General features: G+C 44.6%; 1 protein-coding gene across 3 annotated transcripts in view; it reads right to left on the reverse strand.

The window, feature by feature from the left end:
* Positions 1–4,857: 4,857 nt before the first annotated feature.
* Positions 4,858–24,890, reverse strand: part of slc8a4a (solute carrier family 8 member 4a) — a 38,823-nt gene continuing 18,790 nt past the window's right edge. For all 3 annotated transcript variants that reach the window (XM_041243355.1, XM_041243356.1, XM_041243357.1), the window contains 5 exons: positions 14,730–14,836; positions 13,399–13,526; positions 12,200–12,299; positions 10,386–10,658; positions 4,858–8,048 (listed from right to left, as the gene is read on the reverse strand). In XM_041243355.1, coding sequence (XP_041099289.1) covers positions 7,672–8,048; positions 10,386–10,658; positions 12,200–12,299; positions 13,399–13,526; positions 14,730–14,836 — 985 coding nt within the window. In that variant the 3' untranslated portion in view covers positions 4,858–7,671. The remainder of the gene's footprint in view (positions 8,049–10,385; positions 10,659–12,199; positions 12,300–13,398; positions 13,527–14,729; positions 14,837–24,890) is intronic.

Consider the following 24,890-nt stretch of genomic DNA (forward strand, 5'->3'; position numbering starts at 1 on the left):
ATTTCTCATAGCAACATATTGTATCAGCAACTGCGGTCTGCAACTTTATACAGCAATCAGCATGCAAACATTTTAAATGGTCTCCCTTTTATTGTTTAATATCCTTTAATAATTAAAAAAAAAAGATTTTAAATATTAATATATTATACGTGAATAAATAAATCTTTTTTTTTTTTAAAACCCGTCCATTTATTTTTGTTTAAATAGAGTTTAAATGAGAGTTTGTTACGATTCAGAGCACAGGATTGAGTCCCCTGATATTAATATCATACTTCAAGCTTCTGTAGGTTAACGCATGACACGTACGGACGCACGCACGCACACACGCAGGCTGGGAGGGATGTATTAACTTTTTTCTGAAGGAAATTGCAGATTTATTTTAAGTTGATAGGTTCCAGAGATCATTTAGTAGTAAAAAGCCCCCCCAAAAGAATTGGGGGGTGATAATCCAATTTAACAGTGCTGTACGACAAATGACAACCAAATAATCTTATTAGAAGACTCCCATCTGTGGACATTGAGAATCTATAGTGTGTTACTCTTACAAAAATCACAATCTGAGAAGCTGTTTTTTATTATTAATAAATGCATCGCCTTCTGATTGGGAGATTATTTAGGTCAAAACGGAAGCCTCTAAAATTGAAAGTTTTTCTTCGTTAATAATGAAACAATAAATATTCGTTACAGAGAACCATTATTGTCATTGTCTCTTGGTATGTATTTGCAAAACATCCTTTACCCCAATAACACGTTTTTTATATCTTATGGGGGTACTTGTATCTAAAGAATATCCCGTTTGTGGGTGGGGGGGTGCACGCACACACGCAGGCTGGGAGGGATGTATTAACTTTTTTCTGAAGGAAATTGCAGATTTATTTTAAGTTGATAGGTTCCAGAGATCATTTAGGCTTATATATATGGGGGGGTTGGAAAGTGGCCTCCCAGGTTTGTAGCTTGAGAACCTGTCCCAATTCGGAATTGAACCCGGGTCCCAGAGGCACACTGCAAAAGGACGAGGGTCCGGTCCGGTGGGAAATTGCAAAAAAAAAAACAAGAAAAATGAAATATTTACAAGGGAAGTTGTTTTACGCTGAATTGAATCACCACAAGGGGGCGCAATTGCAGACCGTGAAAGCTGTGTCTTGCCATATTCTTAGTTTCCATGTGCAAATCCAAAGCTGGCTTCCCCGCATTGTGGTTCATTATCAAGTCCTTAATCAAGAAGTTACACTGGTTTAAAAATCAGTGGTCTAGTTTTTGCGTCGGCATTAACACGACACGCTGCCCTGGACGTTTCAATAGCATGCTGTAATAGAATTCACCGGCAAAGCAAGTTTCAGCAGGATTTTTTCTTCCTTCAGCCTGCCATTGAGCAGATACATATTTTTTTTTCCAATTGCCTTTTTGCTGTGAGTGCAGTCGGAAAGGAAATTGGATAGAACCATGCACGGTGAAGAAGCGTCTGCAGCATCGCGGCTGGAGATTCAATCTTTAGCTGCAATGGATTGCAGCAGGGTCTGTAAAAAGATAATCTATTTCTTAATTTAGAATCACATTACAGCTGCCCAAGATATAACAGGCTAGTGAGATGCAAGCTGTCAAGGACATAAATACCACAATAGATGTGTCAGGATCACGGCGTGCTAGGTTGCCATAACTTCGCTGAATACAAACACAGAGAAAGGGTGCTCCCTCCAGTCCAGGGCAGGATTGAGGCATGGAGACTGAACTGCGCCCTCACCCTCTAACAGAAAGGGGGCTCCCTCCAGTCCAGGGCAGGCTTAAGGCACGGAGACTGAAATGCTCCCTCCCTCACCCCCCTAAGAGAAAGGGTGCTCCCTCCAGTCCAGGGCAGGCTTGAGGCACGGAGACTGAACTGCTCCCTCCCTCCCTCACTCCCTCACTCCAGTTCAGGGCAGGCAGTTAATATGAGAGAGCAGTATGGTTTTATGCACGCAGCGATCCATTACTAGTCGAGGTTAAACGATGCAATAAGAAAAAGAATCAAAGGAAAAATTAAACCACAGAGTTGACAACCCAGAGGAGATGAGCATATGATTTTGTTTTATGTTTTAGCGAAATGTTAAAGAGCTTGACAGCATAACATTAGCAATCTCCATTTAGGAATGTGGATGGGAGAGCAGGTCTAGTTTACAGTATTAAGCTTGGTTCTCTGACAGCCGGTTCTAATCAAGAGAAATAATTAAGCATAATAGCATAGCTCTAGTCGAACGCAGGCATATTTGTCCAGGCAGTGCAACAGTAATTGATTGCAATTAATTTACACACAGTCACACAAACGTACCCGGAGATAGCTTAAACAAACGGTGAATGCAGGAGAAAAGTGCTGGTTTAAGCAACAGCTTTATAGAAATGCATTTACAACATATTTCCAGGGCATTCAAATGCATGCAGTTTGAATGGATGTTCAGTAAATGGCTTCAGAGTGCAATTGGATTAATCAAAGTGTGTAATGCAAGTCTCTATCTGGAACTGAAATGGATTTTTGATAGATAAGTAATTCTAATGCGCACACTGTGTACATCTTTAGTGTCACCCACATTACTCTGTACAGGATTTCTTCTCTGTGGCTCCTGTAGTGAAAACAGTATACCTCGATGCACTTGAGAAGGTACGGAGAACGAGGCTGGTCCCACGGCACAGTGCCGAGTTAAAAGAATCAAAACTCTTCAGCCTAGAAAAAGCATGGATTTGATCACCTTTTCAAAAAACCTCAATGGTTTGGTAAAGTCACTATTTCAGATTTAGCACAGAGAGTAGGGAGCTACAGCACAGACTGTATGGAGGCACAGAACAAGTTTAGAAACAGAAGGGTTTTTTTAGAGTTAAACATTCTCTGAATAGCAGGTGGATAAGTAAAACTAAAGCACTATGAAATAAAAAAATAATAAAAATACATATATAGATATAGATATAGATAGATAGATAGATAGATAGATAGATAGATTCTGTCTTTTTAATCTCCCTTAGTACCTTAGCAGAGGTCTAAAGTGTGTTTAGGAGGCTTGGTGGTTCTAGCGGTTAGAGAAAAGGGGTCTTGATACCAGGAGGTTCAAATCCCGGCTTGGCCACCGACTCACTGTGTGTGTGTGTGTGTGTGTGTGTGTGTGTGTGTGTCAGTGTCAGTGTCAGTGTGTGTGTGTGTGTGTGTGTGAGACCCTGAGCAAGTCACTTCACCTCCTTGTGCTCCGTCCTTCAGATGAGACGCAAAACAACCGAGGTCCTATTGGAAGAGACTCTGCAGCAGCAGCAGCGGTTGTTGATGAAGCAGAGTTCACCCCCCTAGTCTCTGCAAGTCGCTTTGGATAAAAGCCTCTGCTAACTCATTAATAATAAAGAAGGGATGTTTCCAATGGGTTGAAAGGTCTCAGTTTTTTTGTCCTATTCTTAAGCCCTTCCCTGTTGTGTTTTTATTTGATCATTTTATACTGGCTTTTATACAGCCTCAGCTGGTCGCGTTCAGCAGGCTTGCCATTTTCATTCCCTGGAGTGCTGCATTCTGCAGTCTGATATGTCCATCAGCCAGAGATTATTGTACAACAAGGCTTAACAATAACCAAAGTGCGAGTTCACTTACTGGATTTCCGCTGTGTGGCTGGAAGCCAAAAGCGCCATCTAATTGGAAAAATCCTGACACTCTGCAAAGTGCATGTTCACGTCAAATCTGGGATAGAGATAAATATACACTGTCTGGCCACCTTATTAGGATCTGTACCAAATATCGGGCTGGGCTGCCGTTGGCCCCGATCGCAGCCTTGACACGGCTCAGCTCCACAAGGCTTTGCTGGGATGATAATGTGGGCTGGCTAATGCTTTAGTTGGCCACCAAACTAATTTCCTATTAGAGCTTGTTCGCTTCTTTCAATTAAAAATAACACACACACACACACACACGTAGTTAAACTCTCACACACGCACGCACACACACACACACACACTGAAATTCTGATGAAAATTATCATGCTCAAAACTCATCAGTCGGTTCTTTTGCACCTTTTTCCTGGGTATGCCAGTTGCTCATCCATGAATTCTATGTTTAGAATGTGGTTTACGTTGCTTTTAAAAGGTTCAGTTTAACGTCAGAGCTGACTCTGTAATTATAGGTTATATTGTAGTCTGCTACCCAGCTCACAGTGCTAAACGCACCATTATAGAATATTCTGTGCAGTGTCTCTAGAGCTTGCTTTGACACAGAGTACAATTATTCCTGGTATACAGAGACTGCTCCTGTCTCCTAGCAGCAAGACGCAATGTCTAAAAATATATCTATCTAGCTATCTTTCTGTAAAGGATTTGTACATATATTTAGAAGCATAGTAACTACCTATGAAAATGAGCTTTTAGCTAAATTTGGGTGCAATGCATCATACGTTTCATTTATGTTAAAAATCGTACAAAGTCCCAGAATAAATAAAATCAATAAATAAAACAAAATCTAATAGGGCTGTATCTCAAATTCGTTTGTTCTGGGAGCAGCAGCATGAGTAACTGTTACATTGCATTACCAGCAACATCTGCATTAACATCTTAAACCAGGGAACTGAACTGAATCAAGCTGATAAAGCACCGATAAAGCTGCTGTTCTTTCTTCCAAGCCTCACTTTATAATTGGTGATTGAGAGTGTTAGAAAGCGCGGCCGCGGGAAAGCAGGGTCTCCTCCTGACTGTGCGAAGACTGTCCCTAGGGATTCTGGGAAGGGTGTTGGGTTAGGGAGGCAAAGCCCGGCAGGGACTGTCTCTCCTCGTCGCGCTACAGCGGACCCTACCGTCCAGGCGCCGAGCGAGCTCAGAGCGGACATCTGCAGGGCTCGTCCTCCGGAGGGCGCTAGCTCGCCGACATCCGCTCTGGGGCTCCTGGGTGCTCCCGCTGGACCGTCGCTGCGTGGGGGAACTGCTGCGATGAGGGGACAAACTGGGGAGCAAATCGGAGGTAAAAGAATTGGGCACGCCCTTAAAAAAGAATCATCTGCAAATGAGCAAATTCTTGGCTTGAACGTGCGCCATGCTTGTCATTCTGGAGGAAATTATTAAAATGCACAGCTTATACAGAAGTACTAGTCACTGGCAGCGAAGGAAAAACCAAGAGAGGGATGTTCTTTCCAATTCAGTGAGAGTAAATGTTAAGAATTGCCTCTGCTTGACAGGTTACAGTGAAGACAAGTGCGGCAAGCCTATGCAGAGCCCAGCGTGCCAAAGAGAAGGTTTGGAGTCCTCTGGCAGAAGATAGACTCAGTTGTTCAAAGCAAGCTGAGAAGTTCTGAAACTTTAAAAAAAACGGGGATTGACAGATCATGTAATGTATGGGGGTGACCAGAAACTAAACGCCTGATTTCAATTGATAATCGTGGCAATTTATTTTTGGATTTGTCTATTTACAGACAGTCTTTCTGCCCAATATGTGATCCACTTGCCTGTCAGGAAGACTGAAGGTCAACGGACGTAACTCATGGTATTGAACACTGAAACCCAGGGCACAGCCTGCGACGTCTCTGTCTGACCAGCAGGGGTCGCTAAAACATATTCCCAGGCCACTTTTCTCCCCAGACCCCAAAAGCCAATGCAGCACCTCCATTCCCTGCCAAGAACCACAGCTTGGCGCAGACAGGATTCAAACCACGCTTGCATGACTCACCTTGCATTCCTGTTCTTTTACTGGGGTTACCCCTGTATATACTATATATATATATCATGGCAAACCACTATTAGCATCTGCGAGCCAATTGAATCATCCCGGAGATAAAGGGAGGGGAGAGATGCAAAAGCAGCTCCTATTGGCTGCCTTCCCGTGGTTACCATGGCAGTTTGGAACGACATGAAGCATTGGTGCCAGACAAGCTGCGCCGCTGGTCTCAACAGTTCCCGGTTTGCAAACTTAAATCCGTGTCTGTCCTGCAAGACCCGTGGTGCGAACACCTCCATCCGCAGCTCTGTAAAGAGGGGAAAATCGGGGGCAGGACAGCAGAGGCTTGGAGAACGTCCCAGTGCCAGCTTTTGACAGATTTAAAAGGAAGAGGCAGAGAAAATCAAACCGCCCACACACAATTTAATGGCCCTTCCCGCGGATTGAACATGCTTTGAGCTGACAGAGCAGAATGCAGCAGAAAGGCAGGGCTGGCATATATATATATATAATATATATAATATATATATATATATACCCCAATCTTTATGCCAATTATAAGCAGATTTCACTGTGTTTATATACATTACATAAACCTAGTCCTGAATCAGAATTAGCTCTAAAAGGGAAAATGACCTAATTTGCACATTTCAGTTGCATTATCTGACTACTGTATAATGTGAATCCCACAGTGAACAATGCTGCAGTATGCTGTGTGTAGGGTGTCTTTTATTGCACAAGGCTATGCAGTTTGGAACGAGAGAGAACGAAGAAGCTGCTCAAAGCTGAGAAAGATTACAAGAACAGACGTCCTACGCACAGCACATATTATATTATTATTATTATTATTATTATTATTATTATTATTATTATTATTAATTAGTCATTGAGCAGACGCACAGAGACTAGGAGGTGAATCACCAGCTGCTGCTGCAGAGTCACTTACAATAGCTTAATCTAAAATAACGCTCTGTTCCGTGCGCAGGTTCTGTACAAGGATATGCATTTTGGCAACTGTGATTGGTTGATTTCTTACATTAAGAATTGGTATTAAAAAAAAATTCACCGGGCGCGTCCAGGAAATAATGGTGGATCCCAATTGGTTAGACCCATACCCCGCCCCTTTGCCCTTCACCAATGACCATCAACAGAAGACAACAAGTGTTGTGAATTCATGCAGAGTCTAATTGAAACCCTGGGCTGTGTCAGCAATGGATTCCTCGCCATTCCACCACTGTTTGAAAACCAGCCTTACATCCTGGCCTTAGTGCACAGAACCTCGATCCATCTTGTGTTTTGTCCAGATTCTCACAGGACAGTGATAGAAGGAGCACAGGATACTGGTACAGATCTGGAGTCACACAAAGGGATACCGTGAACATGCAAGTCAACAAAAGTTTGAAATCTAGTGCATTGCTTTAAAACGTCCTTTAGATTTGATGCCGTTGACAGCCAGCTGATCAGTTTGGAAGAAGAGGAGAAAGACAATCTTCAGTTCACAAAGGTATCACCCGACACAGCACTGTACCTAGTTGTTGCCCACGTCGGACATAGCAGCAATCCTTCTCTATGGTGGACGAACGAACGAACGAGTGAAAAACACGCCTACATATTCCCAGTTTCCATGGAATCCAACTCGAGAAACGACAAATAAATACTGAAAAACATCTCGTCTCCCAGAACGAGAAAAGCAAAACAAGAGGAGGGAAAAATAATATTTTTTTACTTGTTCGATCATCCAGGATTTTCACAGACACACAACTACGTTATCCAGTCCATCCCTGCTGTGTCACGGGTCCGGTGTAAAGATAAACACACACCTATAGTAAAAAGGACCAACTTGGTTCTTCCTTGTTCAGTCTATTACCTTTAGCTCGCCACCGTTGAGTGCGTGTGTTTTTGTGCGCGGTCAACCCAAGCCACGGCGAAACAAGACAGTCAATGATTTTTGTCCATGGAGAGGTGGAGATGGTCAAAAACGAACAGGAGACAGGCAGAAAGGAGAAAAAAAAAACCACGGGAGAAGAAGATCAGAATCCCGGGATGTGACAGTAAGCCTCCAGAGAAGACAGCAGGATGTACATGAGCCACAGGCAGATAAAAAACATGGTGGTCAAGACCTTGGCAGTCCTGGGCCCGCCCAGCTCGCCGTTGATAGGTGCCCTCCGTCGGTACATGAGGAATGCCACGCTGAAGAAGGCAAAGATGGTGAAGATGGTGACGGAGAAGGCCAGGTTGCCCGGGTTCACCCTGAAGGGATGCCCCTTGCTCTTCCAGTAGACGGCGGCGATAGTCCAAGCCACCCCGATTCCCAGGAACACGTTGACCGCGTTGCTGCCCGTCACGTTGCCGATGGAGGCGTCCGCGTATCGGTCCTGAATTGCAGCTACCTTGCTGGCGAACGTATCTGCAAAGGAGGGAAGAGAGTGCGTCACAAAATCGTAAAACAGAGAACTGCAGTTTGTCCCGTCAAAGACGACAGACGAATAACACAGATCTGGGGGGTCGAGGGAGTCGTTTACGGCTAACCTCATGATCGAAATAACCAGACACAAAGCTGAATTCAGATCTTAGAGCGCGCTTCGGCATCTGCGCAGCAATGGGATTTTGTCGTCCTGTCGTTGGATTTGAATGAATGCGACAATCCGACAACCGTGATAAAAACAAGACTCACTCGGCAGCCTGAGAAGGATAAGCTAGATCTCTCAGCGCTTTCATAAAACGATGTCTTTTTAAATGTAGCAGGACGTAGATGACAATGCCAAAATAAGTTGACCCAATGGCCTCTCGGTTTGTGGTCTTCTTAGAGAGATCAATTTAGCATTGCTATGACTGTGACTGCAGATGGTGACCCTAATACCGAATACAGGGATGATTGTTCTAAACTAAAGACATTGCCTGCAAAAGACTTCAACAGCTGCAGAGTTGGCCCTAACTGTGAAGTGGTCTTTTCACTGGCCTTAAAGTGAGGTTTTAACAAATTGGAGTTAATAATATCAAAAGCACATCTGTAGTCCCCGAAAGCCTTTTGTGTTTTAAGCCGCTGTCGCCTGTTTATAGAACTGGTTCTTTGGCGCGCTTGACAAATGTTCTTCTCTTTTGCTGCCTCGGTTAATTACAGAACGGTCAGACTCTGTCTAAACGAGTAAACATCAAAGTTGGATCCAGGGCAGAAGCACGCTTTGTTGCTTTGCATCTGGCAGCCTCCACGCAAACTGTCGCAACGATGCGCTAGAAACAGAAGGGAAGGGGCCGGAGGAATGAAAGAGCACGCCTTCCACTTTTACGCACGGGTCTTGAAAATGGAAGTAACCGTTCAAGGAATGTTTCGTGAAGGACTGTTTTTTGTTTTTTAAATCCTGTTTTGATCAATCGAATCAGTCTTTGAGACTGCGAGTGTCTCTGTTTCTATGCCGCTTGTGTAGAGCAGGTGGGACTGAGCGGGAAGGTCACACGGCCACACAGTTTGAGCAGAATGAACAAGGCTGTTTGCTGTAAAACAGCTCTATATATATATATATTGGAAGAACTGATTGCAAAACATTTAAAGGGACATTTGAAGCCGCTCCCACCTTGAGACGGTCAATATTAAGGTTTGTTCCGTTGCAATGTTGCATGCTGATTTGTGTGACTTGCTGCGATTGACGAAAACCTCCGATGTATTTTAAAAACCCTTTGTTACCCCCCCCCCCCCCCCCCCCCCCCTTCTTTGTCCTCCTTCGTTCACCTGCTGGCCTATTTAAGCTTAAAGTTTCATTTAAACCCTGTGTAGCAATCCACCTGATTCTCTGTGACCTTGAAGGAAGCTGACAGGTCACCGCTCCAGCTACAGCACCCTCTAGCAGTGCCTGAAATCCCTCTGTCAGCCCAGTTGATCTCCTAGGTAAGAAGGGCCCCAGATGTAATGAAACAGACGAGTGCAATTGAATCAAATCAGCCTGCATGCGCTCACGCTAACAGGCAGATAACCGTATGAGGCAGAAGAGAGAGAGAGAGAGAGAGAGGCAAGCGTTGAGCGATCCGGCAGAATTTGATTTATTTGTTTGTTTTTTTGTGCCTCATTACCATATCAGAATCCCGCTAAGCGAGAAACGGCAGCCGTGAAGCGCTTCGAATCCCCTGCTGCTGGCTGGCTGTCGGAAGGAAATCAGTTTGACAGGGGAGAGTAAAAGCAATCAGCCTGCTGGAAACAGCTACACGAGGTCTGGGAAGGCAGCCTGTTCTAGAAATTCACGCATTTTACAGCTGGCGAACTGAGCATGTTCTGCGTTAATCAGAAGAGATTCTGCCCATCGTGAATTCATACTGTGTTAATTTTAGATGGTTTACTACGATTTCTGGTAAGCTTTATGCTTGAGATCATCGCAATAAAAAAGCTTTCTGTCTATCCGATTTTCTTTTTTTGAAAACATATAAAACATTCCCTGATTGGTTGTCGGAGCCTTTGGAGATGTCAGTCATTCGGTAAGCAACCAACGGTTGTTTGAAAACGGCTTAAAATGGGCGTGTAACGTCACCATTACATCATCGCTCACGTGTGGACGATTTCCAGCGGCGCCGTATCGGTAGGGTTACAGGTTAATCAGAAGAGATTCTGCCCCCCGTTAATTACGCCCGCTTTTATACGTTGGAATATGCGCTGGGTGTCACCCATGACGGGTAGGGTTTGCTGATCACAGTCAGTAAAGCTAATTGGGATCCAGGCTTGGTTATCACTATCCACCACCCAAGAACCCAGCCGTACCTGGCACTGAGGTCCCCAGAGCCACGAACACCACGGCGGTCACTGAGTCCTTGAGCCCCACAGTGCAGCCGAAGTGGGAAGCCAGGTCTCCGGTGACGGCGGTCAGCACTCCGATGAGAGAGATGGAAACGATGAAGCAGGCCCAGCCGTTCCAGTACTCCGTGGGGGGCACGAAGGCAAACAGGACCTTCCAGAAGACCGTGAGGAAGTGCATGATGTAATCGAAGCAGGACGGTAGCCGCTCCTCCCCGCTCTCCTCTTCATCGTCGTCACCTGAGCCGAGGGGAGACAGGCATCACTGAACCCTGCCCACAGAGGTCGGCTGCATCCCTTAGAAAACTTTCCCAAGGTATTTTTGCAGTTCCCCCGCCCCCCTCCCATATGCATTTGCCATACCCTGGTTTCTCACACTGATAAATATGCTTTCTCACACTTTACTATTATTTACCATGCTTTCCTATGCTTCATCACACTGATAACACTTTACATTAATTTGCTGCTTATTCATGTTATATAAATATAATAGATGCTTTATAACTATGTTATAGAGTGTTAATAAAGCATTATAGATTCTTTATCACCAGCCAATAGCCATAGATTGAATTATAGTTTTATAAAGGGGGAGCCACCTATTGTACTTTGGGATGTTTAAACGCAATCCATCTATGGCTATTGCATGGTTATAAACCATCCATACTGCTTTATTAACACCCTATAACATAGCTATTACGTGTATATTGTGCATTTATAACACAATAATAAGCAGCACCTTCATATAAAGTGTTACACTTTGGCTGTGCTTTTACTATGGGAAACATTTTCTAAGGGATCAATCACAGAACTGCTCTTCAGTTCTGATTGGCTGGCGTGCAGATTACCTGATTGCTTTTAAAACGAAGCATTTCTAACAGGCATCACCTGGCTGTTATTATAATGCTCTCTTTGACTATACTGTTCTGATAACTGACTCTAATCGCGCTGATCGCAAATGCAATGAATCAACACGACACCAACGCAGCTTGCGTTCTATGGCAGCGTGAACTAGATTTGTCAAAGTGTCTTTAAACGTGTTGATCTGCAAATTTGGATCAAGTATCCTCTTTGTTTTTTCTGGCAATGCACTGTGACCGCATCTACAAAACAAAACTCAAGCTGGCAAACGCTGCTGTGCTCTTTCCTGGTCTAATTCACATCTAGCCTCCCCCCTCCCCTCCAAGTTGTAGTTTTCGCACTGGAAGGACAGGAAGCCAGGCAGATGCTCAATAAGGCAGGTGTCAGATGGCAGTTTGTGCGATTACACTAATCACTATGTGCGTGCGATAGCTGCAGATTCACATCCGGCTAACTTCTTGCTGGCTGGAGACGCCACCAGTCTTGAACTGTTTTTGCAGTCGCTTCCTGGCTGAGAGAAAAGGGAGAATTAACACCCTCCTCTGGTCATCCCTTCCTTTTCAATAATAAGGCAGCCGATTCATTTTGAAAGCGACCTCGTTAGATTGGATGACTGCTGTGGTTTTAATTGCTGGCTATTACCGGTATGTCGTTTTCATGTTCTGCAGTTTCTTCTTAAAATACATTTGAGAGCTTCACGAGGAGGAAACTGACAATTCGGATGAGCGGATCCATTTCAAAACCCTGTTGGACGCACCTACCTCACTGCAAAAATCAGAAAGCTATTTGCTGGACACCCGCATCCCTTAAAGGGGTCAAGTTTTGTAAATAGCCCTCAAGGTCTTAGAACCTGAGTGAGCGGAACACCTGGGCATTCTGAGGTGTGCTTGGAAGGCTGTCTGTTGCCTCGGTAACGCGCTCACCTGCGCTCACGGTAACAGCGTTAACAAACTGCTCCCTCCAGCTGCTGCTCCCCACCACGAGGGCCAGGTTAGTCTTCTTGATCAGCTTGTCCACGGTACTCTGTGACACACAGATACACACACAGCCAGTCAGCAACCAACGCAACAAGAGGCAGATCATAAATCAACAGCATTCGCTGCATTGAGAAAGCAAGAAGAAAAGAAAAGCTTTTGCTAGTAACTGCATTTTATTGTGTGCGATATAGTAATTGCATATTAGCAGATGCTTTTATCCAAAGCAACTTACAGAGACTTGGAGGGTGAACTCTGCTTCATCAACAACCGCTGCTGCTGCTGCAGAGTCTCTTCCAATAGGACCGCGTTTGTTTTACGTCTCTCCGAAGGACGGAGCACAAGGAGGTGAAGTGACTTGCTCAGGGTCACGCGCACAGCGAGTCAGTGGCTGAGCCGGGATTTGAACCATTTGATTTGATTCATTGCCCTCAATAAAAGCCACGTGGATGAATAACTGTGACGTGAGGACAGCGGTCAATGCTGCATCTCTAATAAGCCAAGGTGTACAGGGGTTGTTTTTTTGCATTGCAAGTAGGGCAATGCAAGTAGGGCAACAGAGCTGTGCTGAGCGCACAGCAGGCAGGTACCTGCTTGAAATCCCTGCAAAACACAACAAGCCACACCCTCCCCTGCACAGTAATATTCCATTGGGATAAAGAAACTGAAAGAAAGCATTTGAAGGATTATATGCAAATTATATTATATATATATATATATATATATATGAGAGCAATCTGCAAAGCATTTTATTCCAAACATAACCCTTTAAAATACCCAAAAATGCTTATTTCCATTTTTTCCTCTTAACAGGAGCTACTTTTGAGGGTAACAATCGTTGAAAAATATCGCCCCTATTTTGAATTGTTATCTTCCTGACTTCTTTCCTGAGTCGTTGAAGTTCTAGATAGATCATCCCTAAAGGAGAATAAAAAAAAAGCCTTTAACGAATCTGAAAGAGCAGCGGGGCTCTTGCAAGGAAACACGTTGGCTCACTGGCCCCATCTTCCCGCCTCTAAAAAGAGAGAAAAGGGCGACTGGGCTGAGCCCAGGACGGTAACGTGAGCTACGAGGACAGGCTAAAATGATCTCTCCAGCCTAGAAACAAGAGGAGACTTGATTGATAAAACAGGAGACGTGGAAGTTACCTTAAACTCGTAGGACTCCTCAATGACGACCTCAAGCCTGGTGTTTTCACCCAGACTAGGGCAGCCCATCTTGGCGATCTGTTCATCGTCGCCTTCAGAGTAGAAAGGCTTGTTCTCATTGGAGTCTCCTGAAGGGAAGGCGCAGAACGAGACTCAAACGACCACTAGACTTCTCAGACTTTTTTAACCCAACGAAATACACTTGCCATGTTCAAACTCGGCTTCAACTCCCGCCACCTTGTCCCTCAGCTTTAACCACTAGGCTACACGGTCAGTGGTGCTGCCCAAAATGATTATTCGATTACTGGGAAAATGCTCTTCACTGAAATCAGGGCGAGGAGAGCCGGCGTGGATTGGGGGGGGGGGGGGATTCAGAGTCAGAGTGAATTCAGAAACAGATGCTCGGGTTTGTGATGATCGCTGCTTTTTTCAAGACTCTGCAGAGAACAGCGACCCACACAAACCCGAGCAGCTGTTTCTTCACTCTGAACGGTGAATCAGCCCTGATCCACACCACCTGCAGAGAGCGCCATCCGGACACTGCAATTAAGGATCCAGGCAGCTCTAAGCCAGTCTGTTTGTACGGATTTCAAAATGAACTAAATCCTGTCTCCCAGCCCAGTCCCCTCGTCTCCAACCCGCCCCTCACTCTACCGCAACAGAGACTAAATATAAAACGTTGACGTCTTTCAACACTGTCTTCCAAAACGTCCTTGAAAATGAGTGTTCAGGGTCCCTCCAGCCAAAAAAACTCAAAGCACCAAAACAATAGCTATATTAGTCTTCAGTAGCCCAAGGTTATCAAAAACATAAATGATGACTTGAAAAAACAATCCAAGGCTATCTATTATCTCTCACAGTGGGGTGCAATTCTGCCTAAGTGACTATCTCCACTCTCTGCCTCTGCCTTAATTTACCAGTTTTATTATTATTATTATTATTATTATTATTATTATTATTATTATTATTATTATTATACTGTTCCTTTTTCATGATGTTTGGAGCAATTCATTTTCAGTATGATCAAAGTGTTGAATTCAGGAGCGTCTCTTTGGTTCTGCCATACTCAACGCAGGCAGGAGCAGCCTTGTCATCGTTATACGGAGCTGGCGCCATCTAGTGGTCAGTCTTCCTCGTGCCGCCCAAATCGCTGTTTGTTTCTAGGTAGAGGCTGAGGCTAGCAGAGTTGACAAGTCACAGGATTTGAACGGAGCTCCCCAGAAAAGCTCAAAGGAGGTCCGAAGCCGGGAAGCCAGATAAAGGGAAAGGTGATCTGGGATACTCTTTCTGAAACCCTGTTGTCTGGTCTGGGATGGCCAAGCCAGCCTTACCGTGTTTCTGCCCCATCTCCACCAGCACTGGCTCCCCCAGCACGATGGTGAAGGTCTTGTTCTTCTCATACTCCTCGTCGTCAATAATCTTCACCTCAATGATCTTCCTGAAACAGGGGGAGAGAGAGAGAGAGAGAGAGAGGAGAGGAGAGAGAGAGAGAGAGAGAGGGGAGAGAGAGAGAGAGAGAGAGAGAGAGAGAGAGAGAGAGAGAGAGAGAGAGAGAGAGAGAGAGGAGAGAGAGAGAGAGGGGAGAGAGAGAGAGAGAGAGAGAGAGAGAGAGAGAGAGAGAGAGAGGGGGAAGAGAGAGAGATAGAGAGAGAGCAAGAGAGAGAAAGAGAGAGGAGAGAGAGCATTCATCACAAACTGTTAGAAGACGCAACCTTACTCTGCTTGAATCGTATTATTATTATTATTATTATTATTATTATGCATCAGAATTATTATTGACTGATCTTAGATTAACAATTAAGCATGTACTGTACTGAGGCTGTTCAGTGTATAAGAGCCTCCCTTTCTCTTTCTCTGCTCTACCAGCACAGAGCAGAGGGAGGCTGTTCAGAGAGTATAAGAGCCTACCTTTCTCTTTCTCTGCTTCACCAGTACAGAGCAGAGGGAGGCTGCTGCATGCAAAATTAATCTGTGCTCCGATTGGGTGAAATGACCTTGAGCGTTATATGACCACGTTTACAAACCTTAGCACAGCTCATAATGAAAGCAAAGAAAAACAATACATCTCTGGAAACAACCCAAACACACACACACACCCACACACACACACACACACACACACACACACACACACACACACACACACACACACACACACACACACACACACACACACACACACACACACACACACACACACACACACACACACACACACACACACACACACACACACACACACCCACACACAAACTACAGGCTGGTGGCAAAAACAGCTTTCCAAATGCCAGCGTTGAGGAAAAATGGTTTGATGATAAATTGGCTGTTCAGTGGGACTGACAAAGGGTAATCTGTCAAGGTGGGCTTTGTCAGCGTTTCATAATAACAATAATCTACCAGAATTAAAAATTGCTTTCGATATAGAAGGCTTGTAAAAGGATGGGGAAATAAAATAAAGGACTGAAAAGTTTGGGTTTTTTTCAGTCTCGCTGCAAGTGATTGATTGGTCCGTATTTTGGTATGATATGAAACATGTCCTGGTTTTATTTCTTTGTTTATTTCATAAAGTTGCATTTTTCTGAAGCTTATCTTCCCTCCCTCCCAGTCCCTCCTCAGCTCTAACCACTAGAGCCACACTGCTTCCCTCCCTCCCAGTCCCTCCTCAGCTCCACTAGAGCCACACTGCTTCCCTCCCTCCCAGTCCCTCCTCAGCTCCACTAGAGCCACACTGCTTCCCTCCCTCCCAGTCCCTCCTCAGCTCCACTAGAGCCACACTGCTTCCCTCCCTCCCAGTCCCTCCTCAGCTCCACTAGAGCCACACTGCTTCCCTCCCTCCCAGTCCCTCCTCAGCTCCACTAGAGCCACACTGCTTCCCTCCCTCCCAGTCCCTCCTCAGCTCTAACCACTAGAGCCACACTGCCTCCCTCCCTCCCAGTCCCTCCTCAGCTCCACTAGAGCTCACACTGCTTCAATTCAAAGCAGAGGAACAAAGCAGTGACTTGGAAGATGATGCCCTCTCTTTTTCAATTCGTATTCTTGCATGACAAAAGCCCTGATGCAGAGGAGTCCTCAGCTCCAGCTAGAGTTCATTGCAAGTACACCCGTCTCGTTCCCGGAGAGCTAAAGGTAGGTTCTCATCATCTCTGCTGGGCCTCTGTAATCCCTCACCAGCTCCACTAGAGCCACACTGCTTCCCTCCCTCCCAGTCCCTCCTCAGCTCCACTAGAGCCACACTGCCTCCCTCCCTCCCAGTCAACCCCAACTCATTCTCCACTAGTTTCACACTGCTTCCCTCCCTCCCAGTGAAGGCGGCAGCTCCAGATAGAGGCCACACTTTATTCCCTCCCAGTCCCTCCTCAGCTCCACTAGAGCCACACTTTACCACTCCTCCCAGTCCCTGCTTCCCTCCACTAGGGCCACACTGCCTCCCAGCTCAACCACTAGAGCCACAGTGCCTCCCAGTCCTCTCAGCTCTAACCACTAGGATACACTGCCTTCCGCATAAGCTCAGTAAAGGGAGCTCTACAGAACAATTCAAAGCAGAGGAACAAAGCAGTGAATTGGAAGATGATGCCCTCTCTTTTTCAATTCGTATTCTTGCATGACAAAAGCAGTGATGCAGAGGAGTGGGAGTCTATGCAGCTGAGTTCATTACAAGTACACCCGTCTCGTTAACGGAGAGCTAAAGGTAGGTTCTCATCATCTCTGCTGGGCCTCTGTAATTAGCCACCAGCTTAATTGCCAGATTTTCTGCTGTGAAGACAATGCAGCCGGGAGAGGAGGGAATTACTGTGCTAAGCTGAGCAACGCAAAGCCAACCCCAACTTTGATTCTCACAGAAAGTTTCAGCCAAGTTAGTCAACTATTCTACTAGTGAAGGCGGCAGTCAAGATCAAAGGCCAGGTTTATTAAATTGGTTTAAATAGTTATATCAAAAACAGCTCTAATTTACCACTCGAGCCACACTGCTTCCCTCCCTCCCAGTCCCTCCTCAGCTCTAACCACTAGAGCCACACTGCTTCCCTCCCTCCCAGTCCCTCCTCAGCTCCACTAGAGCCACACTGCTTCCCTCCCTCCCAGTCCCTCCTCAGCTCCACTAGAGCCACACTGCTTCCCTCCCTCCCAGTCCCTCCCTCCCTCCCAGTCCCTCCTCAGCTCCGCTAGAGCCACACTGCTTCCCTCCCAGTCCCTCAGCACTATCAATTATTCTGCAGCCAGTCAATGTATGTATAGATACCATGGCATGCTTTATGAAAGATTAATACGGTGCCTAACAGTATATTTGTATCAGCGTATTATTATTAAAAGCGCTATCGACCCCTTTCTCCTACTTGATGAATAGATTACCGGCATGCAATTCGCGCTGCTTGCTGCGCAGGAAATATAGATTAATTGAGCTAATCACATAATCTATTAATCTTGTGCAAATGGCCGTCAATGCATTTATCAAAGCAACGCAGACATGAAGGATCACAGTGCTGTCACTTAAGCCAAAGGGGCAGCAGAGAGATGGTTATATAGCTAATTTAAAAAAAATACACTTCCCATTCTTTGAAAAAGAATGCCTTTATAAAAAAAACACTTTGTAGCTAAAGACTTCTTATAGCCGGAAATACAGCCACACTGCTTCCCTCCCTCCCAGTCCCTCCTCAGCTCCACTAGAGCCACACTGCTTCCCTCCCTCCCAGTCCCTCCTCAGCTCCACTAGAGCCACACTGCTTCCCTCCCTCCCAGTCCCTCCTCAGCTCCACTAGAGCCACACTGCTTCCCTCCCTCCCAGTCCCTCCTCAGCTCCACTAGAGCCACACTGCTTCCCTCCCTCCCAGTCCCTCCTCAGCTCCACTAGAGCCACACTGCTTCCCTCCCTCCCAGTCCCTCCTCAGCTCCACTAGAGCCACACTGCTTCCCTCCCTCCCAGTCCCTCCTCAGCTCCACTAGAGCCACACTGCTTCCCTCCCTCCCAGTCCCTCCTCAGCTCCACTAGAGCCACACTGCTTCCCTCCCTCCCAGTCCCTCCTCAGCTCCACTAGAGCCACACTGCTTCCCTCCCTCCCAGTCCCTCCTCAGCTCCACTAGAGCCACACTGCTTCCCTCCCTCCCAGTCCCTCCTCAGCTCCACTAGAGCCACACTGCTTCCCTCCCTCCCAGTCCCTCCTCAGCGCCACTAGAGCCACACTGCTTCCCTCCCTCCCTTCCAGTCCCTCATCTCCAAGCACTAGCGATATTTGTAAAGCAAGTGAATATATGTGTCGCTGTGTTGCCACTGTTCTTCAATTCTGAATTGTAAAAAATGAATAAGATTCCCAGTAACGTAAATACATTTTCCCAACGGCTGCCGTGTCTTCCCAGTAAAGATTCCCAGCCCATTCAACGAGAAACCATTTCCAGCGGGACAACGGAAATTGATCAAAATAAATAAAACCTGCAGAAAATGCGTCAGTTTTCAGCTAAAATCAATACTAAAAGAAAAACCCCACTCTGCCTGTTTGTTCTGTTCTTCTGCACAGAAAAGAGTTTCACTGAATGCAGTCAGTGCTCCTAGCAATCCTGAATGCACTGACCTTTACGCTGTGTTCACCCGCCCTAACCTCCCAGAAATCACCGGCTGTCTTTTCCAACTTGCCCAAGCCCTCGAGGGCTGAGTGGCGCAGTCGGTTACAGCTCTCACTCTTCACCTCTGGAGACCCAGGTTCAAATCACATGCAAATTCAACAACAATAATAACACAACGATCTGCAACAGCAACGAAAGATTTCAAAAGATATGCAAAGTTTTTAGGCAGGGATTAAATATGATAATTTAATCGAAAGGAACCACAGGTCAAACAGAAGGGTTTGCTTTTGTAGGACAGGATTTGTTTTACCAGACCTCTCTGTGCTTTACAATGCTTCCCTGTGCTTTACCAGACCTCTCTGTGCTTTACAATGCTTCCCTGTGCTTTACCAGACCTCTCTGTCCTTTACAATGCTTCCCTATGCTTTACCAGACCTCTCTGTGCTTTACAATGCTTCCCTATGCTTTACCAGACCTCTCTGTGCTTTACAATGCTTCCCTGTGCTTTACCAGACCTCTCTGTGCTTTACAATGCTTCCCTGTGCTTTACCAGACCTCTCTGTGCTTTACAATGCTTCCCTATGCTTTACCAGACCTCTCTGTGCTTTACAATGCTTCCCTATGCTTTACCAGACCTCTCTGTGCTTTACAATGCTTCCCTATGCTTTACCAGACCTCTCTGTGCTTTACAATGCTTCCCTATGCTTTACCAGACCTCTCTGTGCTTTACAATGCTTCCCTATGCTTTACCAGACCTCTCTGTGCTTTACAATGCTTCCCTATGCTTTACCAGACCTCTCTGTGCTTTACAATGCTTCCCTATGCTTTACCAGACCTCTCTGTGCTTTACAATGCTTCCCTATGCTTTTCCATGCTTTCACTGTGCTTTATTGCTCTTTGCTATGGTTTTACTAAGGGAACTTTTACAAGTCTAAAAATGTCTTTAAAATGCCTTTTAAAAAAACACAGTGCCTAACAATGTATTTGCAGAGTCTGTCTGTGCTGCACACACACACTCACTATAAACTCTACCGCTGTAGCAATGCAGTAATACGAGAGACTGTAAAATGGATTTCAATGCCTCGGCAGCAAGGAGTTACTGTTCTCACTGGAGCCTTTATGCATTCATGTAAATCCTACAGGAGTCTGTAAAAAAATCAAATCTACATTATCCAGATTCCTACGCTTAGAAATTGATTCGTTATTCCACACCCCCTCAATTTAAGTAAACTGGAGTAAATCTGTCTCTGGGAAACATCATCCAAAAAACCAACTAATGGACTTGAATTGACGCTGTCCCCTTTATTAAATCTATTGAGAATGATCAATTATACTTTCATCAAGGGGATGCTTCAACATCTATTCTGGCAGCTTCTGAAAAGATCTACACTTCTACACTGCGGATTTAAAACTCTCTCTTGCATAAGGACATAAGAAAGTTTACAAATGAGAGGAGGCCCATCTTGCTCGTTTGGTTGTTAGTAGCTTATTGATCCCAGAATCTCATCAAGCAGCTTCTTGAAGGATCCCAGGGTGTCGGCTTCAACAACATTCCTGGGGAGTTGATTCCAGACCCTCACGATTCTCTGTGTAAAAAAGTGCCTCCTATTTTTTGTTCTGAATGCCCCTTTATCTAATCTCCACTTGTGACCCCTGATCCTTTTTTCTTTTTTCAGACCCCCTGGGTCGATATTGTCAATACCTTTTAGTATTTTGAATGCTTGAATTAGGTCGCCACGTAGTCTTCTTTGTTCAAGACTGAACAGATTCAATTCTTTTAGCCTGTCTGCATGTGACATGCCTTTTAAGCCCGGAATAATTCTGGTCGCTCTTCTTTGCACTCTTTCTAGAGCAGCAATATCTTTTTTATAGCGAGGTGACCAGAACTGCACACAATATTCAAGATGAGGTCTTACTAGTGTATTTAACATTACTTCCCTTGATTTAAATTCAACACTTTTCACTATATATCTGAGAATCTTGTTTGCCTTTTTTTTTTCATAGCTTCCCCACATTGTCTAGATGAAGACATTTCAGAGTCAACATAAACTCCTAGGTCTTTTTCATAGATTCCTTCTTCAATTTCAGTATCTCCCATACGGTATTTATAATTTCTATTGACTGCATGCACTACCTGACTCTCTATTAAACTTGCATCCTTCGTACCTAATGCACAGGTATGGAATAGACCACATCAGAACCACAAATAGCCTTGTAATTAAGTTTTTCAATCAACTCTCAATCCAGGACGGTATATTACACTGGATTGCCTGTGGGTGTACGAAAACTGCCTTCGATACCAATCTGGAAGGTGGTATTTCTGCTGTAGATTAATGCCCAGCTATTTATTTTGACATGTCATCTTGCACTGAGCTGAAAAGCTGGGAGACAGCCGCCACAGTGCCCGGAGACAATCAGCTTCAATTATTGAAAGATTTCCTTCTTGCAATATTCATAACAAAAAGGGCTTTTTTTAGTTTTGAGCTCAATTATTCATAAGGCTCGGTTATTAGCTGTGTTTTAAAATGTAGAGAACATTACTAACCGCATTGTTGGGTTTTTTTTTCTTCTTTGCGATGGAGTTATTTCAGTGCAAGTAAACCAAACCAGAGATCAGTAATAAGTGAGCTGACTCAATTATTTTCTTGTTGGAAATCCATTAAAAACGTGTCAGTCATCCATCACCCAACCAGGGCTGTGAATTCAAAATGACATGATCATTAAGCAGCTGACGACCAAGGATCTCGTCACGAAAGGGTTAATATCGACCGCCTCCTCTCTGGGTATCGACGCTGCTTGTGACAGCCCTTCTTAAAGGGGATGCCCGGAGGGTTTTAAAAAAAAATCCATTTTGGCCTACCCTTTAATTCCCGAGTCAGCGGGGGGGGGGGGGGGCTAAAAATAACTGGATATGCCAAATTGGGAGAAAATAATTGGCTATTATATAAATAAAAAAAAAAAAAAGAAAGATGTCAAACCATAATAAGCTATGGTAAATACTGTATAACCATTGAAAAAGCATGGGGGGGGGATATTGCAAATTCCCCTGGTAAACTGAGAAACAAGTTAATTAGTTATGAATAACAATGAATAAGACAGCTAATCTGTAGGGCTGGAGTTTATACCTGAAAGCAGGGGGGGGGCTCAAGGACTAGCTATTCAAATGAACGAGCACGTCAGTACAAATCTTACTTGCAATGTCTGTAAGAGGCTATCATTAGACCCGGTGCGGGAGTCTACATGTGGGGTGTGTATTCTGTACAGTGCAAGGCAAGCGATGCCTGCTATTCCTTGATCTGAAGATCACCTTTTTAAACAGAACCTGAGAATTTCAAAGGCGCGCAGACGCTTGCCATTGCAGTGCCTGTTGAAGGTAAAGGGCGCGTGCCACTGGCGCTCTCGAAAGCCTCGGGAAGGCATGGCATTGTCCACCTGGCGCGCTTATCTCTCTGCCGTCTTTACAAAGAGGGTTGTGTTTTTTTTTTTTCAAAACGATTTCGGATGTGGAGAACAGAGAAGCTGTCTTTTGAATCCGTTCTTGAAGCGCGTACGGCTGTGAAGTTACTCACAACCAGCTTTCAATGATCTTCCTTTTTCACTGCGACCTTGTAGCCAAATGGTACTTAATTCATATATATATATATATATATATATATATATATATATATATATATATATATATATATATATGTGTGTGTGTGTTCATTAATCTGCTTTCACCTGACAGGAGCTGCTCTTCAGTTTTAGCTGTCTGCTGTAGACTAAGGCTAGACCACCCAAAGTGTCTTTATAGACGAGACGGCGCCATCTAGCGGTCGACTCCTGTGGATCAAGCTTCCTTTTCCTTTATGGCTTGCTGGAATGGATCTACTCCTAGCGGCTGGTGAGTTAATCATAAAAAAACCCTAGTCGCAGTGTGGCCATGAGAGGATTTGTCTGAAGTGGCGGGCGGGGGGGGTCCGGACACTGTGTAGTGGTTAGTGGTACCAATGGCGTAAGATTACCGTTTGTCCACTGGGAAGTGACCCCTAATTGACTACTTTAGGATGTCTTGGTTCGTCTACTCTTCACGAAATTAGACAAGTGCTTTTCTCTGTCTCCGTTAAAGAGACAGAGCTGTACAGATTGTGGGAGTGTTAGGGACTGTCTACAAACATAAAGGTTTTCGCCATAGCTTTATATACATATATATATATATATATATATATATATATATATATATATATATATATATATATATATTATAATAGCTATATATATATATATATATAATATATCTATATAATATATAAATCTATATATCTCGACAATAGAGGAGCGAGAGAGAGAGAGAGAGAAAGCTCGAAGCAGCCTGGAAGTGTTTAATCCCTTTCAACATATACGTTTTTACACATGTGTAAACATCTACCAGGGACTTGTCAAAGATCTATATATATATATATATATATATATATATATATATATATATATATATATATATATATATATATATCCCTCCTTCCTTTTATTTCCTCTTTTATTGATCCCCCCCCTGCGGTGCCATCACTCAGCCCTGCCTCTCCTCGCGAATCATCTCATAAATCACAAACTGTCAGGAGAATATCCACGAATCAGCTCCCCTGAGCTACAAAACACACTGACTACAGTCCCTTCAAGCCACCTACACATTCCTAATCTACAACACCTTACCTGGTTATTATCCTCAGGGATGCAACTAAGACTCTCGTTGAATAGGTTTACAGTGAGTCTACAAAGTTTCCAAAGGTATTAGTTTTACAGTAGAGTTTCCAAAGGTTTTGTGTTAATTTTAGTGGGGTTTATAATGGTTTACAATGTGCAGTATCCTCATCGCACAGGGGGTTCAAACCCCAGCTGAGGATAACAGCCACTAATCCCTACCCAGCGATCTTCAGTGGCAAGGCAGCTTACAAAATCCAGGCTCAAAAGCATCTCGACACATCGTCAGGGCCGCTGCCTGCCTCCTTCGCTCGCACTAGCTATTGATTAGAGATCATCTCTCTGGAAATCACAGGAGCGCTACCCGCTCAGCTAGCGAGAACGGATCAAAGCTGGACACCGCGGCGTGTCACATCCCACAATACCCAGTCGGCGGCAGTCCAGGCGTCCTTGGAAATTACGGAACACGCTCCAGGTTTGCTTTCAAAGTCAAATTACTTTTGCCCCCCAGAGTCGCAGCTGAAATCCAAGCTGACTGCCTTTATTAAAAACCATGCATCATCCCTGCTGCAGCCCTGCGCTTTACGACTTCATAAATACAGCCTTTTATATCATTTAAAAGCTACCAAACCAACACACATGCCAAATTAAGGAGCGATTTGCTTGTGTAAGATATATCACACTGATGTATTCTTTGGGGTTTGATTCTTAGAAGACTATAAAGCAGCTCTGTGTTCCAGACCAATCCCTGAAACCTCACACGGACCAAACAGACACGGAGAGAGATATCCCATCACAATCTGGTTTGTTTTAATAAACTATGAAAAAAAAAAAAAAATGTTGTCGTTATAATGATCGGATAAATCAATGCCACCCAGTGTCAGATCTGCTGTCTTGCACATCGAGACTGAAACTGACAAACAGGGAGATGCAGCTTTGGCGTGGAACAGAATCTGCAAACCGGTCAAGGGTTTTGCGCAAAGCGATTTTATAAGAAACTCATTCTGATGTTCTCTGCTGCCCTGCCAAAGCTGGGTAGAACAGAGCACTGATGAAAATGAAGCCAGCCCTCCCTTTGATAAACACAGTAACTAAACTTCTTGGATAGAGACGTAGCTGGGGGAGGAATCCTAATCTTAAATAGCTTCGCCCCCCCCTCCAACGCTTTCTGTGCTGGAAGGGAGTTCATACAGGTATTGAATCTAGCAAAGAGACACAGTAAAGGCATCTACTGTGAGGATAAGCAGCTGTTTCTTGTGCAT

The sequence above is a fragment of the Polyodon spathula genome, unplaced genomic scaffold (genome assembly GCF_017654505.1).
Source record: "Polyodon spathula isolate WHYD16114869_AA unplaced genomic scaffold, ASM1765450v1 scaffolds_1729, whole genome shotgun sequence".
Taxonomy (NCBI): Eukaryota; Metazoa; Chordata; class Actinopteri; order Acipenseriformes; family Polyodontidae; genus Polyodon; species Polyodon spathula.